General features: G+C 33.4%; 2 protein-coding genes across 4 annotated transcripts in view; both read right to left on the bottom strand.

Annotated features, from left to right (window-relative positions):
- Positions 1-1,157: 1,157 nt before the first annotated feature.
- On the bottom strand, positions 1,158-7,677 carry LOC106661903 (spermatogenesis-associated protein 20). Its single transcript, XM_014385639.1, has 11 exons — positions 7,221-7,677; positions 6,889-7,020; positions 3,873-4,092; positions 3,673-3,816; positions 3,151-3,495; positions 2,911-3,090; positions 2,689-2,844; positions 2,382-2,628; positions 2,160-2,322; positions 1,879-2,087; positions 1,158-1,702 (listed from the first exon to the last, which is right to left on the bottom strand). Exons 1-11 carry the CDS (start codon positions 7,361-7,363, stop codon positions 1,251-1,253), a joined length of 2,391 nt encoding a protein of 796 aa, XP_014241125.1. The 5' UTR covers positions 7,364-7,677; the 3' UTR covers positions 1,158-1,250.
- A 7,371-nt stretch (positions 7,678-15,048) lies between these two features.
- Positions 15,049-18,080, bottom strand: part of LOC106661854 — a 141,693-nt gene continuing 138,661 nt past the window's right edge. For all 3 annotated transcript variants that reach the window (XM_014385567.2, XM_024227932.1, XM_024227933.1), the window contains 2 exons: positions 15,482-15,585; positions 15,049-15,420 (listed from right to left, as the gene is read on the bottom strand). In XM_014385567.2, coding sequence (XP_014241053.1) covers positions 15,171-15,420; positions 15,482-15,585 — 354 coding nt within the window. In that variant the 3' untranslated portion in view covers positions 15,049-15,170. The remainder of the gene's footprint in view (positions 15,421-15,481; positions 15,586-18,080) is intronic.

Raw genomic sequence — 18,080 nt, 5'->3', positions numbered from 1 at the left:
TCCGCAAAAACATTCTTTCTTTTTTACATGCCATTCACTCGACTGCTCCTTACGTACATAATGTTCCTCCATTTATGCTCTTGTTCTACATACACATTCACACTTATAAATACATTCTCACAAAACAGTTAACACATACTACATCTATAAACAAACTCTATGTAATATATACAAAGTAAATTAGCTGCAATAAAAAAGTATCTACATGTCATCGATTGAGGGCGAAGAGACAAATATTTCAGAGAAATTATACGAATCGAAGTGTGTTCTAGATCGTATACAGCTCAGCTGTATACACATTGCAATGTCTATAAAGTGTTCAAGGTCTGATTTTGATTGTTATCCAAGGTAAATTCAATAAAAAAAGTTGACATTATTAAATTTATTTTTAAAACAATTTAATAACACTTAAACAAATTCAACAAATGTCAAAGAAAAAATAAAAGGGGTGTGTTTTAAAACAAAATTACTTTCTTTAATCACAGTAATTACTACACAATATAATTTTTCTTGTCTATAGCTTACCAGATGCTTTTTTTTTTCTTTTTAAAGCTATATTGTGAAAATTAAAAACATTAAATTCACCATAAGCCACATAAGAAATGCACAGCCGTACAACATACTAGCTATACAGTACATCAATGATCCTTACATTCAAAATTGAAATAACCGACTAGAAATGAAAATTTATAAAAATATATTACTTCCAGATGTGCCAAATTTCTTCAATTTTATTCTTTCCCTTCAAACTTTATACATTATTTCAGTCTTAAAATAAAAGCAAAGAACATATATATATATAAATGAAATTGAGAAAAATAAAATATACTACTTCTGCATCTGGTAAAACTTTTTTTAAAATAATTATTCTCAGGTACTGTTTTTAAACAAATGTACCTGAGGTGACAAAGCAAAAATTGATGTTTTTTTAACGTTTAATACATTTATGTCCCTTTTAATGTTTAAAACTTTAAAAGGTTGATAAATATCACCATTCAAGGAATCACATTACATCTAAACTATGAATAATGTGACGATAATAAATTAATAAGCGAAGCTGATATACTTTGATAAATGGGAGACATACTAAATTGAGAGGAAAAACCTAAACTTTATCATTTGTAAATTTACAATACTAAAAAATAAAAACTCTGAGATGTTCTATGATTGTGTTTTAATAAATGAAGCATTTTCCTCAGAGTAGGGACCTATAATCCTAGTTTGCTTCCCTTTTTCTGTGTTTGTTTATACTAGTTGTGTAAAAGATCAGCGAGTTCGGCTGGAGTGGTTACAGGCAAGGAGCATGTCTTCCCACGGCACACGTATACCGCCTGTCGATCACCCTGTTTTTTCATTTTAGCAATGGCGTGATTCCTCTTGCTTAGAAAACTGTCTTGGTCTTCTCCTGTCGTCATCACGAGAAGGCCTGGTATGAATTTCTGCCTGGCAACGTTTACCAATTCAGCCGTCTCACTGTTTGAAATATCACCGGTGACTACGACCTGGGTAGGGGAGTCGTGGTAGAGCATCAGAGCTGTCACCATTTCGGGCAAAGCCATAGGCACTCGTGTCAATCTGCTTGTAAATGATGATAACAACTTGGAAGCTTTGTCCTTCATGCCCTCGTTGTCCAGAATTGTCGACAGTCTAACAAGGTTACTCGCAGAAATGGAATTACCACTTGGCTCGGCACCGTCTTGATCTAAAAATCAAATCATCTATCAAAAAATTAAAACACAACATGAATCTTATTTCTTGATATTTTGCAACATTGTAACTAAATAAAAGAAATTAATCTGTCAGAAGCATTTAAATTCTTGTGATATAAAAATTTCTTTTTTGGACTAAATTATCTGGTTGTTAGAAGTTCGACTGTACCTTCTTTGAGTCTAAACAAGCTGTTTGTATCTGAAGATGATGTTGAGAAGTATCCAGCCAGTCCATGATCCCAGAATAGTTCATCTTGAACATGTTGAAGCTCATCAGCCCAAATTAGCCAATCTTCATTAAACGTGCATTCATATAAGTCAATCAGCCCTCTTATTAAACACGCGTAATCATCGGCGAACCCTTCAATCGGGTTTTCTCTGTCAAAAAAAATTTTATTCAAATTTCTATGCTCAATTTTGAATGTTAAATTACGGTTAGAAAAAAATTACATTTGCACCACCGAATTATTCTGAGTATAGCAACTTCTTAAAAGCCTTTTATTCGAATTGTAAAGGTATTTTTTAACAAACAAAGCGGCATCTTCAGCCCTCTTTTGGTATGTTTCATCATTAAGAGCAGTAGCTGCTCGAGCATAACCAGAAATCATAAGGCCTAAAACATAATAAAAGTTAAGCAAAATTAACTTTAAATTTTAAAAACAAAAAAACTACCATTCCAAGCAGTTATAATTTTGTCATCGAGATGTGGCTTCGGCCTTTTTTGCCTTTCCTCAAATAAAATTTTCCTAGCTTTTTCCAACTCTTTACTCAATTCCTGCTCGCTCAGCCCAAATTTATAGGCTGTATCTTTTAAACTCCCAAAAACAACAAGGACATTTTGACCTTTAAGCTCGTTATGGGGGTCCAGCTCTGGGTTGACATTGCCTTCACTTTTGACTGAGTAATGATGACAGAAAATCTAATAAAATAACTCATCAGAATTAAAAAGCAAGCTGTAAAAGATTGTCAATTTATTTACATCTGAGAGGTTGACTTTGGGTTTTGAAGTTACGGGTTGATTTAATAAATTTTTAATATCCTCATATGTCCAGACACAAAAAGCTCCTTCTCGTTTTACACTTTCACCCTCTACAGGAAAAGAATCAGCATCTTCAGCACTATAGAAACCACCTTCCTAAAATTAAAACAGTAATAATTTTTTTTTTTTTTTTTTAATTTATGTGAAAATAATTAAACCTACAGGATGACTTAAATCGCGAGAAACGTAAGTAAGAATATCTTTAACGATGTCAGCATATTTCTCATTTTTAGTGACTAAATAAGCATCGGTATAAACAACGGCGAGTTGGGCCTGGTCATAAAGCATTTTTTCAAAATGTGGGACATGCCATTTGGAGTCAGTTGAATACCTGGAAAATCCCTAAAGAAGAAAAATATGATTTATAATAGAATTAAAATGGAAGACGTGCAAATAAATCACCTGAGATATATGATCATGGATGCCGCCATTGGCCATTTTGTCAAGGGTGTGCAACGCCATGTCCCTCGCTTTTTGCCCGAGCTCAGAATCTCTCTCCCGTGCCATCGTGTAAAACAGGAACGAAAAGTTTGAAGGTTGTGGAAATTTTGGAGCATGGGAGAATCCGCCAAAAACTGGTTCGTAGCTATCGAAAAGCTGTTTGGAGCACATTTCCCAGACATCTTTCCCAGGGACTTCACCACCGATGAGCGATCCAGCCATCCCCACATCAAAGACAGTCGTCTGTTTTAAGAGTTCCGTGATACGGTTCCCTGTAGCAGAAACCTTCTGTCGCTGTTCAGCCCACTAACCAAAGAATGATCTGCTTAACTTACAAATACTTTCTTTCAGGCCATCATCTTAAAGAAATAAAAGAATCTACAACAATTAACTTGCACTCTACTTTACATGCGGTGATCTTTAAAAAAAAAAATGTTTTTAAACATTTGGGATAAAGGAAACTACAGCTGGAAATAGTCTTACTTGCTGGGCGATGTTTAACAGGACTGTTTTAAATCCAGGCCGACCATAGCTATCCTTTGGAGGGAAATAAGTCCCTCCAGCTACAGGTTTCAAGTCTGGCGTAAGAAAGACGGACATCGGCCAACCACCACTGCCTGAGCTCGCCTTAATAGTTTACCAAATTGATTAAAAAAACAACAACTTTTCAATGCATTTAATACCTGCACAAAAGTCATGTAAATTTTGTCAACATCGGGCCTTTCCTCACGGTCGACTTTAATATTGATGAAGTATTCGTTCATGATAGACGCAACATCTTCGTTTTCAAAGGATTCTCTTTCCATCACATGACACCAATGGCACGTTGAGTAGCCGACAGAAAGAAAAATTAACTTGTCCTCGCTTCTCGCCTTCTGAAACGCCTCCTCACCCCATGGATACCTTTTGCATTTAAAAAGTGTGAAAATTCCCAATGCCAAGATAAAAAGACAACTTGGAATGAATTTATTAAAATTAATTAAGGTTTTTAGTTGAGATAAAAAAGTCAATGGCACAAGCAGGATTCGAACCCACGATCTTCAGCTTGATACGCCGCTGCTCTACCACTTGAGCTATCATGACTTCGATTCACTCGGACATCAATTAAAACTTATTTTTAAGTTTTGTGTTAAAATGAAGTACTGATAATTCTGAATTGAAATGAACTGATAATTTCATATGCCCACTGAGTCAGCTATGTCCAGTTAACAGACCTTCAAGCATTTATCCTAAGTTTTTGCAAGCTTGCTTGCAGAATTCTATAGTAAGTTTAAATTAGGTTTTGTTTTAATTTATGCATTTTTTAAATATATAAATATTAATTACTTTCTATACAAAATTTATCAATTGGCAGTGTGATGGTGATGTGATAACTATAAAAATAAAGAATTGACAAGAACCTGTCCGACCATGGAGATGGAGGAGAGAAGCTTCGAGGAGAGGATTTTGCTGGAACTCTCACTATTAAGGAGGGTTGGTTTATGGTTTCTAAGTCATGAGACCAGTATCAGGTGAATGTTAAAGAAAGGATTTGTCCTAGTGGCATGGTGTGAAGGAGTCCTTGGAGGGGTAGTTGTAGAATTGGTTTTTGGATCAGGTCTGTCATGAATATCTTTGGGATGGTTTGGCTAGTGAAGTACAAGGGAATGTGGAGGATAAATGGTGATTTTGTATTGAAATTATTGGATTCTATAGATGTTGGATGGCTTGGCTGAACCCCACAGTTCAACTCCATAAGGGGGGCATACTGAATAGGTACATCAGCTGTGTTTTTTCTCTAATTCTAGGAAAAACTAACTTCATAATCTCAAAAAAATTCACCACATTTGGTAGAACAATATACAATATATTTTCTCCTGTTAAGACTGCTGAATAATATAATTTAAAAAAAATAAAATAAAATTGACAGATCGTCCTAAATATCAAAATTCATAAAACTGGAGGAATAGAAGTACTAAAAAGAACAAGTGGATCAACAGAATATTCTTTTCCATCCTATTCTACGAATGCATAATTTCAAAACATTCACAACTGCAGAGTTTAAAAGCTCTCCTACTATGACTGCTAATATAAAAAGGGGAAAAAAGTTAAATTGTTTCCTGCTCACCATCAAGTACAGATCAAGAACAGATCACTCAAACACTGGCGCCTCGAAGGTTCATATAATGTCTTAGTTGAAACACTCTCGTAAAAAAAGGAAAGCAAACATCAACAAATTTCATCTAATGGAAAAATCATTTATGAAATTGTCTATGGCAAAGATATTAGTTACTATATTGTCAATATCAAAATTTTCTATGGATGATTAGATCAAAATATCGAGGTCAAAAATAAGTACACCAGCCGTGTTGACTGTGTAGAAGTGAAGGTAGAAATAAGGAATGGAACAACATAATCTTAAGAGCCCACTTCTTCTTCTTCTTCAAGTGCCATGTACTCGTAGAACATTGGCGATCAGTAGCCTGAACTGGTTTCAATCCAAAGATGTTCTAAATAGATCAGCTGTGTTCACTGTGGACCATTGGCTTAAGTTCTTACGCCAGAATGTTCTTCTACACCCTGGGCCACACTTCCCATCTATTTTTCCTTGAAGGATAACCTGCTGCAGAAGGTATTTCTCATTGCGCATTATGTGTCCAAAATATTGTAATTTTCTTCCCTTTATGGTACGGAGGATTTCTAGCTTTTTATTCATGCGCTGTAATGCAGTCACATTAGTGACTGGCTGTCCAAGGTTTCAGAATTTGTCTGTACGTCCACATTTCGAATGCTTCCAGCTTCCGGCATAATGAGTCTGTAAGGGTCACTATTAAGAGCCCACGTAAAATAAATTTATTTAGAACAAATTTCTAGAAAAACTGCACAATTTTCCCCAATCTTTTCAATTATGTTTACAGAAAATAGCTTATCAAAAATAGAGAGCGTTCTTTAATTTACTGAACGATCCCATTTACAGCAACATATCAGCTATCTTCTTTTTTTTTATGCTGCTTTTCAGTTTTCTTCTTCTTCAGTGTTAAAGCAGCTATCTACAAGGCAAAATAATCATTTTCTTTTCCACTTATGCCACACCATTCGTGCGATCAATGCACCAATGCAGTAAACTGACACATCTGAGGGAAAATTGGCGAAACTACAAAAAACTGCAATGTGAATATAACACACTTTTCTGTTCATAACTATGAAAACTGACCGATACACTGAGGGCTATTTATAGCCTAGATTAATTATTTGTCTAATTGTAGTTTGTAAAAAAGGTTTATGAAAAAAATCAATCAATCCTTTTTAAAAAGATAGTTCCTACTCACAGTAAGTTGTTTTGCAACGATCCGGATTTCAAACCCTTAGCTCATCATCAGGTTGAAGGATTTCTACAATCACGTCTCTCGACATGAATTGATGATGAGCTAAAGGCTCGAAATCCGGATCGTTGCAAAACAACTTACTGTGAGTAGGAACTACATTTTTAAAAAGGACTGAACACCGCACTCACTCCATCATTCATCATTTGTAAAATCAATCATGGTTTGTGGGACTATGGTAGCCGAGTGGTCAGCACGATAGACTCTCAGCTCGTAGATCACACGATCGTGGGTTTGATTCACACCGTCGGCCCTGGCCCTTTTTTCTCAGAATATGACTAATTTGCAATATATAAGGCCATTAAATAAATGTATGTAAAAAAAAATCATATTTTACCAGTCAACTGGGTTAGAGGCGTGCTGGAGTAAGTACGGGGAGCGTTCTTTGCCCAGGTGGTTCCTGACTTTAGGCGTCGCCTCAGCTGCCATCTCCCCGCTCGATAAGCGCACTGACGACAGGCTCAACTTTCTGAAACACGAGCAAGGCAGACAATAAGTCATCAATGTGCTGATCGCAGTTTTAAAAAATCGGCACTTGGGGGAATGTCAGACTGGTTCTATAAATTCTAATGTTCTTGTTTGTTTTTTTAATAGAAATTGGGAGCTGTGCCAATAATTTTTGCTTTTATTTGTCTAAACCAAACGGGAGAATAAACAAAAACAGATTACCTCTCATGTGGCAAGAATCGGCAGGAGTTTCTGGAATGGTTCAAATCTAAATATAACGGGTTGAGGCATCGCGATCTGAATGTTGCATATTTTCTGATCAGAACAAACGCTTGACGCTTCCTAAATACGCTTCCGACAAACATAACATTTGAGAATTGACGAATATTCAATGGAAAATACAAAAGGACGGGGAAGCGGCGTAGAAGGCCCCGTGTCGTCGGATTTGGATATTGAAAGGAAAAAATGTGTGTCCGTGAATTGGTGAGTGGGCTAGTAAAAGTCGTGGTTCACTGGTGAAAGCGGCCCATGCCAGAAGTCAATTGGTTTGGTGGTTCAGGCATCAGCTGTTGCCCCAAAAAAATCGGGAGCCAAGGAGGCGAGGTTAGTCCTTCACGTTCGAAGGACGACCGGCGAGGACTGGCGGCGGACGGCGATGGACCGGGTCTAAAAATAAACCGCAGCTCAAAACGATTAAAGTTATATCAAACCCCCTCTTTTGGCTTGAGCTGGTGCGTAGTTCATTGGAATAACAATTAATGATATTTTTTAAATAATAGTTTATGTATTAACACATTTCCAACTCCATCCTATGAACATCATACCAAAGAAATATTTACCAGCAAGCAAACTTTAACAAACGCATAGTTTAATATTTCTTAAATTCTATGAATTCATTACTTTAAAAACATTCACATTTACGAGAACAGGGCCAAAAATATTGTTTCCTAGAGGACTACTTAAAAATGTAATTTTAATAAAATAAAATTGACAGATCATGTTCACTATTCAATTTACAATTACTGGAGGATAGAACTACCAAAAAGAACAAATTGACTCTCAGAACATTGTTTTTTTTTCCAATTCTATGAATACGTTACTTTAAAAACATTCACAACATTTGCGAGAAAAGGAACAAAAATCTTGTTTCCTATTATGACAACTGAATAATAAATTTTCAAAAAAGATAATTGACAGATCATGTTCAATATCTAAATTTACAATTACTGGGGGAATAGAACTACCAAAAAAGACAAATTGACTTACAGAACATTGCTTTTCTTCCAATTCTATGAATACGTTACTTTAAAAACATTCACATTTACGAGAACAGGGCCAAAAATATTGTTTCCTATAGGACTACTTAAAAATGTAATTTTAATAAAATAAAGTTGACAGATCATGTTCACTATCCAATTTACAATTACTGGAGGATAGAACTACCAAAAAGAACAAATTGGCTCTCAGAACATTATTTTTTTCCAATTCTATGAATACGTTACTTTAAAAACATTCACAACATTTGCGAGAAAAGGATCAAAAATCTTGTTTCCTATTATGACAACTGAATAATACAATTTAAAAAAAGTTAATTGACAGATCATGTTCAATATCCAATTTACAATTACTGGGGGAATGGAACTACTGAAAAGAACAAATTGACTTTCAGAACATTTCTTTTCTTCTAATTCTATGATTATGTTGTGAATATGTTACTTTAAAAACACTTACATTTGTGAGAACCAGGCCCAAAACCTTTTTAAGTATTATGACTGCTGAAAAATATAATTTAAAAAAAAGTTAATTGACAGATCATGTTCAATATCCAAATTTACAATTACTGGGGGAATAGAACTACCCAAAAGAACAAATTGACTTACAGAACATTGATTTTCTTGCAATTCTATGAATACATTACTTTAAAAACATTCACATTTGTGAGAACAGGGCCAAAAGTCTTGTTTCCTATTATGACTACTGAATAATACAATTAAAAAAAATAAATAATTGACATATCACGTTCAATATCCAAATTTAAAATTACTGGGGGAATAGAACTACCAAAAATAATAATTGAACTAACAGAACTTTGCTTTTCCTATAATCACATGAATGCATAACTTCTAAAACGGCCACATTTGCTAGAACATGGCCCAAAATCTTTCCTCCTATTATGACTATTGAATAATACAATTTAAAAAAACTATAATTGGCAGATCATGCTCAGTATCTAAATGTACAATCGCTCAAGGAATGCAGGTATTAAAAAGAACACAGGATGAAAAGAACATTTGTTTTCTTCCAATTCTATGAATACATGACTTCAAAAACACTCACAACTTCATTTGCAATTACAATGTGCAATACTCTTCTTTTACTAAGACTGCTAATATAATAATTTAAAAAAAAGTTAATTAATATAATGTTCAACATCATAATCTGCAATGGCTGAAGAATTATAAGTATCAAAAAGAATAACCCAACTAACAAAACATTGCTTTTCTTCCAATTCTAGGAACAACTAACTTCATAACTTCAAAAACATTCACCACATTACAGATCACTCAAACACCAGCACGGTTCATATAACCTCATAGTTGAAATACTCTTGGAAAAAAGCAAACATCAACATACAATTGAACATTTTTGAAATTGTCTATTGTAAAACATTGTATTGCAAAGTAATTAGTTACTATATTCGCAATATCAAAATTGTCTATGGCTGATTGGATCAAAATATCAAGAATGTCGAAAAAGTAAAAATTATTTTGTATTATAATTATTATTATTATTAAGTATTAAATAATACTTCTTTAAAGGTAAAAATAGTTTATCCTATGTTAAAATGTCTTCTTTGTATATATTTTTTAAAAATTACAACAAAAAAATTTAATTTTCATATTGCTACAGTTGTTTAAAATAAAACTGCAATGTAATGTAATTTACATAATGATCAATGTGATAATTTAAAATGGGAAAATCCTAGGAAGAATAGTTAAAATATGATACAACAACCAAACTTGACATTCACCGTTATTATTTGATGTTTATTTTTTCAGTCAAATTTTTGCCCTGTCAAATGCATATTAAATTAGAAATCACACAATGAATTACTTTATCTATTCTGTTTTGTTCACCAAGGAAAGATATTTTTATAACAAAAACTAATTTTACAAAAATATCTATTTTTATGTTTTATTGTTTCCTCGATAAAGTATCAAACATGAACATTTTTTATGCTCTTTGTTCCCAATAATGATTCTTTGAGACCACTGCAAATTGACGAATATGACAAGGACTATAACTATCATTAAGCCTACATTATTATCGCATGGCTTAATGTTGACTTTGTTACATTTTTCTAAAAGGTTGGAACAAAAAAATGACGTTCACAATTTTTATAAAAATTCTTACTGCTGCGTTTGTGAAATTTTTTCATTACAGTTTATGCTACATCCACTACTTTCTTTTTGTACCCCCCCCCTTTGTAAGCGAACGACGGCGCGGCGGCCAAATTATCTCTCGATATTCGCTTGCTTTTCTCTAAGCGAAAAGAAATTAGTCAGCGTAAGCGCATCGCTACTTATTCTTGTGTAGGAGAAGGTAAGGTTCCAGAATTCAATAAACCAGAGAGCATATTCAGTGACATTTATTGTACACAATTCCTTCTCTTAACGGTACCCAAACCACAGAATCTTGATTAATCTACAAGTCAGCCACAACTCTAAATATGGGATGAGTCTATCAATAAAGGGACTTAACACAAACGATGCTCACCACGAACAGTGTCTACAGCATCTTTTCTCTCAACCGTTTACTTGGCTCGATTGGTCGCAACGTCTGATCCTCGCTGGCTCTGGCTGGCTGAGTTCTCTTGTTGAATCCCAGACGGAGTGTGGCTGCTTCTCTCCCGGTCCTTGGTCTTGACTGCCAAGGGGGCGAGTCTCTGGTTTTGACTGCCTGGAGTGAGTCTTTGATTTTGATTGACTTTTGATTTCCCAGTCATCCATTTTATACCGGTTCTCTCCCGGAGTAGGGGTAGAAAGGAAACTCAAAAGTCGGGGGAGTTCCGCAGGTGGGCCGGCGAAGACGGGTGTCAAGCACAGGGTTGACGCGACCCCAATTTACAATGTCCCCCGTGGCTACATATTTTTGACCGTGTGACAACCCTTCAGCATTAAATAACTAGATGATAGTTATTTATCTGATCGGTTGTCCAGCTATTTCTACTTTACGTTCTCCAGGTTCGTGGGAAACAAGACGTGGGCCCAGCCTGGATCTGCCACACACTTTGACGTTCTTATCTATCTGTCCACCTGGGTAATTATTTCCAAGTTATTTTTTGACAGATTTGAGGGGGCGTCACGTCGTTCCTGTCTGGGTGGTCGCCCCTTCAGATTGGCAATCTTTGTTCCCTTCCATTGTTTACCCTATTTTGTTCTTATTTTAACAACTAAAACTTATCCCTAAGACGGGGACCGGGCTTACACAGCTATACACTCCACAAGAACTATGTGTGAATATTGAGTAGGTACATACTTAACTAAAAGTATTGTTTTAATTATTTTAAAAACATTTTGTAATTTATTTTTTACCTTTATTATTTTTAATTTTGATCATTTTTAATGTACTTTTATTTTTTATAAACTTTTATTGCACTTATTATTAATTTTTTAAATAAATTTTTATAAAATAATAATCTTGTTTTTTCAAATGAAAAATATGAAAGTGTCAAAATATTAACAAATTGAACTATCAAAAATGCCGCATTAGCACTTTTGAAACAAAGAAACAAGAAAAATCACTGGTTAGTGCTCATATTTAAAGTGACAAATATAAGTTTTTGATAAGTAAAATACATACTGAAAAATTATCAATTTCAATACCAGCCTAAAAGGAATTAAAAACTGCATAGAACATACGTAAATTGTAAAAGTGCTGATTTTGGATTCACTATCAAATAGCTTTTTTTTCTCTCCTGAAAAGTACCAATTTTCAAATACAATAATTTGAATAGAGACAATCTAAATGCTGAATCAGGGTAAAATAAGGATTAGAAAAGTGCATTATATTTATTTCCAGCTCATAACAATATTACCATTGCAGAATTTTTACATACTTTTTTTTTAAATAATACTTCATTTCTGATTGCATTATGTTTCACAATCAAAAGCTTGCTTGGCAATTGTTTTTATTATATATTTTATTTTAAAGCTTCCATATTTTGTAATATATACAAATAGACTCATTTCTTTTTAAAGAATATATTCATGTATAAATTTGTATTTCTTAGTGGGCCGTCTCCCACAAAAGGAATGATCAATTTATAAGTGCCGTCTTGTTATACCTTGTTTTTATTAGTAACACTATCAAAATAAGTTGATAATTAAATATTCCTTCTTTTTTCTTTTTTTTAACATACCCAGCACTTATAATACATATAATAAAATTGTACCAAAACTTTAAAAGATACAAACATTCACATAAATATCAAAGAAAGCTAACGTTTACTAATATCAATTTATACAATTTTTAACACCATAATAAAATATTCCATTTATATTTTTCTAATATAAGATATTCTTTTCGAACAAACCCTTAGCACTAAATAAACAATTAATAATTCAACAAAAACGAAATATGTAAACAACAACATGGAACATATATGTCAGTATGTTTAAAAACCAGTCAATTTTATTATTATTATATTTTTTTTTTTTATTGGCGCAAGTTTATTTTGTTAAATTTGACATAAATTTGAAACATAAGAAGAGAAATGCAATTCATTTATTTACAAGAAAACTGTTTAAAAATGTTGTGGTCTATATTTTGAATTGACTATCAATCAAGGATCTATAAACAAAAATCTTACTGCATCTACTTTTCAATAGAAAAATTTACAAAGGAATATATGGCAAACATATGGTTTTTTCAGTTTAGTACATAAAAAATAAAAAAATACATTCTAATGTACAAACGGCTGCATTGAACTCATCTTATTGTCAAATGAACAATAAAAATCATGTTATGCATACACCGACAATCGAACGTCTGGATAAAAGTTACAGTGTTTTGTTAAATTGTGCACTTTTAAAAATTAATTAACAATTATGGAAGTAATTTAATGGGAGACAGGAAAGAAAAACGATCCAAGGAACATGAGACGCCCAACTACATTCATTTTCCTCTTATAGAAAGATTTTTTATTAAGGCAAATTTGGCAAAATTCTTTCTTTTTTTGGCAAATGTTTTACAATTTGCACAATTTAACTGTATATGAAGAGTATTATACAGAATAGCTACTACAGAAAAATACATGTTTCTTTTTATTTTAATTATTTTTTAACCTTGAACTTGATTTTTGAATAAATTCATTCATTGATCATAAAACGTTTAAAATAATTATATAGAAACACAAGTTTATGTTAAGGATTTATTAAATGGATAGATGTAGTAAAATATTTGGGCATAGTTAGGGTAAACTTCTAGATTTGAGTAAATATACAATGGAGCCGATATGAAATGTGCTGAAGAATAAATGAGCTTATTCAATAAGGAAGAAAGAAATTCATTTTTTTTTGTAAAATGAAATCTTAAGGAAGACTAAATCAAACTTATTCTAAAAAAGTTTTTTATAACATGGCATTGGGAGCTAATGGCATAATTCTGATTGATTTACGAGTATAAAAGCTACAAATTGGTTCTGAAAATGATATGGATTGTTTTAACTCATTTTGTTTACAACAATTGAGCTTAAACTGATTTGTAGGCACACAGAAAATTCCGGTTATATTAGCAAAATGTCAAATGTATATTTGTTTAACCTATTTGTATTTTTCAATTTACATTTTGCTATATGAGTTAATGGCAGGCAATTATAACGAATTTATATTTCCCTGAGCTGTCGATTTGCTTCCAAGAAATTTCATTTGGGTCAAAATAGGCCTTTCAATTAATCTGAATTCTGAACCGGTAGCTTCATAAATTCTTTTTAAAGTTAAAAACTTTATTTTTTTAATTTCATTTTTTCCTCATGAATACTCGATGCCTTACTACAACAATAAATAAATACTTAAGGTCTGTAGCATAATATTCAATTAATTAATTTAGTCTTAAGTCCAAATTAGTAAGAAATATCACAGATTTATTAGATGACTGGAAAGGCTGAAATATGTTATATAATATATCTACTATTTATTACCTTGTATGTATATTATAATATATTACCCAAAGTTGTAATTGGTCTCCAAATAAATTGTGCTACGAAATTTTCAAGTTTAACAATAGCGTGTACTTTGTTTTAATAGTATCTTTTATTTTCTTTTAAAAATTTTAAGAATTTTTTTTATTAACATTTTTAAGAAAAGGTTTCTTATACAAAATTATTTTTTTGTTGAAGTTTTAAGTTTTTTCAGTGTTTTTTTTTTTTAAATCTAAAAGTGCATAAAATTTACTATATTATTTATATATATATGTATATTTTTTGTTAGTTTTAACAAAACATTTTGATTTTATAAGCAAATTACAACTGAAAGTAATTTCTTTCTCTTTGATGATAAATGTTAATTCATCAATGGTTATATTATATCAAAAAATTTAGGTTTTCTATATTGATTTTAAATTTTCTGAACTCTTTTATATGTATAAAATGTATAAAACCATTTGATTTATTGAAGAGTATAATAAATTTCAAATATTAATACTTTTATGGGTGTCGAATGACTACAATTTATAATTGGGATAAAATATATTTTCAGTAGATAATCACCACTGGAAAAGCTCATTAATCACATGTGCATGATCAGCAAGTTTTAAGATAATACCAATGTAAAATATTTTTGCTCCTTTTGGACAATTTTAAAGCTGTACGTCAAATAAATTGGTTGGATTTAGTTTCAAGCAATGATTTTTAATGCTAACCAAGCAGTTACATTCCAATAGTCACCAATAAAAATGGCATGTTAACAATCTGAGTTTAACACAAATACAAACACAAGGAAAAGTAAAAACCACCAGTAATGGACAGCTTTTGACCTCTTTGCCTTTAATGTTTATGCTTCACTCATACAATCACATTAGAAACAAGATGGAAAGAAACAAATCTCCAGTAATTTATATCTACTGAAGGTTTCCAGTTGAAAAAATCCCAAATAAAATAGGGAGCAAGTCAACTTATGTCGGTTTCTTTTCTTTTGACTGTTGATCATTTTGGACATTGGTGGTGTGTTCGAGCTCACTTATGCTCGCCCTCCCATGACTTATGCTTTCTCGTTTGCACGCTACACTCTCTCGCCTTGTCTGAAGGTGGTTTGCTTCTATATCCAGCTCCTGCCTCTGCTTCCAAGGTAGAAGACAACACCGGACAATCGCTAGAACTACTCCAACGACAAGCATGAAAGCTCCACTCCCAAGAAGAACATACCTAAGAACAAAATGAAAAAATTATTTGACACAATTATTTATTATTATATTAAATATTATACCTATGCTGTGAAGCGTCTGCACCAGGCTTAAGCTGAAACAATCCTACAATCAAAAGTACAGCTCCCAGTAGTAGCGATACGACTACTATATGAAGGACTGAAACCTGAAAAAATACAGTTTTAACTTTACACTGATTGTACAATATATACATATCATGCTTACTACTTAAACATAATTCTGAAAAAGGTAGTTAATATGCTCTAAGTAAATTCTTAAGCTTTGCAAACTTATGTTTTACCAGCATTGGATCAATTATAAAACATTTGGATCATTTATTGAGCCACTACACTTGCGGATTTTTCATGTAATTAAAATATGTTTTGACTTCTTGAACTCTTAGAAACCATTTCCTCAAAGAAGATGCCGCAAAGCCAAAAAGTGTTTGAGTAACATCAAAAACTTGTATCCAATAAGTTACCCAGTGCCGGCTCAACATATTTGTTTAACAATAAACTTAACTTTTCTTCAACATAAATTCAACAGTAATTTTTTAATATATTATTTGACTTCCTATTAGACCAACATCAACAGCAAAAAGATTTTTTAGAATCTTATTTACAAAACAACTTTCTGATAAATTTCCATCCATTATATATGATCAGTTTATGGTGATTGTGAAGATTCCAAAAAGGAATCTTAAACAGATTTTATTATGAGTTAAATTCATTGTAAATATTGTGATGGGAAGGAAGGATATTTTGGCTAATTGTTGAGAAAACATATTGTGAAAGATTGGGCCATCGGAGGTGTCCTGTTGGGAGCGGTCTGCTAGACCAGTCTTTCACAAAAACCCCAGAGACCACTAAACAAAACTGTCAAAATAATAATACCTGGGTGTTTACATTGAGAAGTGTGGATTGTTCCTGGGCAGTCACCAAGGAAATAATTACTGTTGTGCTGACAGGTGGCCTTACTGCTCAACCCCTAGGATTAGCTAATGCCCGGATTCACCCAAAAAAAGCTCATCAAACTGGGGAAGAAAAACGTGCAATCAGGTCACCAGGAAGCATGACAGTATTTCCTAAGCTTGATGGGTTCCCCACCTCTCCTCCCTGATTGATTCGCTTGATTGATCCCAAAAGAACTAGGAGTCAGTCAAGAGGGTAGGGTTGAAGAAGACCCAGTCAGAGTCTGAGAAAAGGACTGGTGTGGGTGTGGCAGCCTGCATAAAGAAGAGCCAATAAGAGTCAGAGAGGAGGAGTCAAGAAGCCGATGTAGGAGGTGGTTGTGTTGTCAGGGCGGCCATCGTGGCAGTAGGAGTTGGCGAGAAGTCAGTAGGAGTCGACATGGAATAGGCCAGGATTCAGCAAGGATTAGGCCAAGAATGGGAAAAAAGTTGGCCTGGAGAAGGCCAGAAATTGGCCAGAATATGACCAGGAGTCAGTAGAAGTCGACGAGGAGTTGAACAGGAAGGCCAGGAGTCAGCAGGATCGATGTCAGCATTCCAGTTCTGTAAGCACAAGATTTGTCAATCAGTTGGCGGGAGAATCGGAGAACATTTGGGGCAATTTTGAGGTTGCAGCCCAATTTTGAGCAGTATGTTCCTCAAGGACTTACTTAGGATAAGGATAGAGAGTTGTTAGAAGGCTTTGGTCAATTTATTTATATATTGGTGTATTTATTTAATTTATAAGTAGAGATAAAAATTATTTAAGAATTAGGGTGTGTAAATTATGAGTAGGAATAGGAACTTACAAGGCAATAAGTGATGGAACATGTCAGGAATTGTTTAATGAATTCAGCCTTATTAAATAAAGCGGCTTGAATGTTGTACTTTTTCTAAACCTCCCCCTATAGAGTTAGGGGAAAGTGGTGGGCGCTTACCCAAGGGGCAACTTGACATACCCTAGCCAAGGACTTGATGGGCCTAGAGTAGCTCGTGCTTGAGTTTGTGCTCGTTTGAGTCGCTCACCACAAAGATGCTTAATTGATTGATTGATTTATTATAAGCACAACTCTGTAAATACATGTACATACACATTTTACAGAATTAAGCCTATTTCGGATTTTAGCATCCTGGGGGTCAGACCTCGCCGTTATCTGTACCTATGTCGAAGTTAAGTTTCAGGGGTTGTTACCAGCCCCCAGCGCATGCAGTTTTGAAAGTTAGATGTACTCTCTTTCACATTCTCATTCACCCTTGAATACATGTCATCTACTCAAGTTAGACGTTGGGTACTCGGTATTCCAACATTGGCTCTCCCTCACACACATTGACACTAATAAATACATTCAATCCTAAGGTGATGATAATAAAATTAGAATAATAAACAAGTATTGTAATTTTGTAGTTTGCTGGTTTTATAGCTGCCTCTTAAATAGTCAATTATAAAAAAAATCAAAATCTTTCTACTTTTATGATATAATGATGATGTCTATTTGCCAGTGTTGGTCGATCGGTAGGCTTTGAACATTTGTTCATATTGCTAATCTTGGTCTTATTATTCTTTTTTATGTGATGGTCGGAAATGTTTTAACATGCATCATTTTCAGTAATGTGTGGTGATTAGTGACCGTTAATCGATATTTATTTAGAAATCGTGAGATGCGGTCTGGTGTGATGTAGGTTTCAGAAAAACATTTTCTTTATCGTGCCAA

The sequence above is a fragment of the Cimex lectularius genome, unplaced genomic scaffold (assembly GCF_000648675.2).
Source record: "Cimex lectularius strain Harlan isolate CLEC.00 unplaced genomic scaffold, Clec_2.1 scaffold59, whole genome shotgun sequence".
Taxonomy (NCBI): domain Eukaryota; kingdom Metazoa; phylum Arthropoda; class Insecta; order Hemiptera; family Cimicidae; genus Cimex; species Cimex lectularius.
The sequence above is the reverse complement of the archived record's forward strand: the minus strand, read 5'-3'. Positions and strand labels throughout refer to the sequence as shown.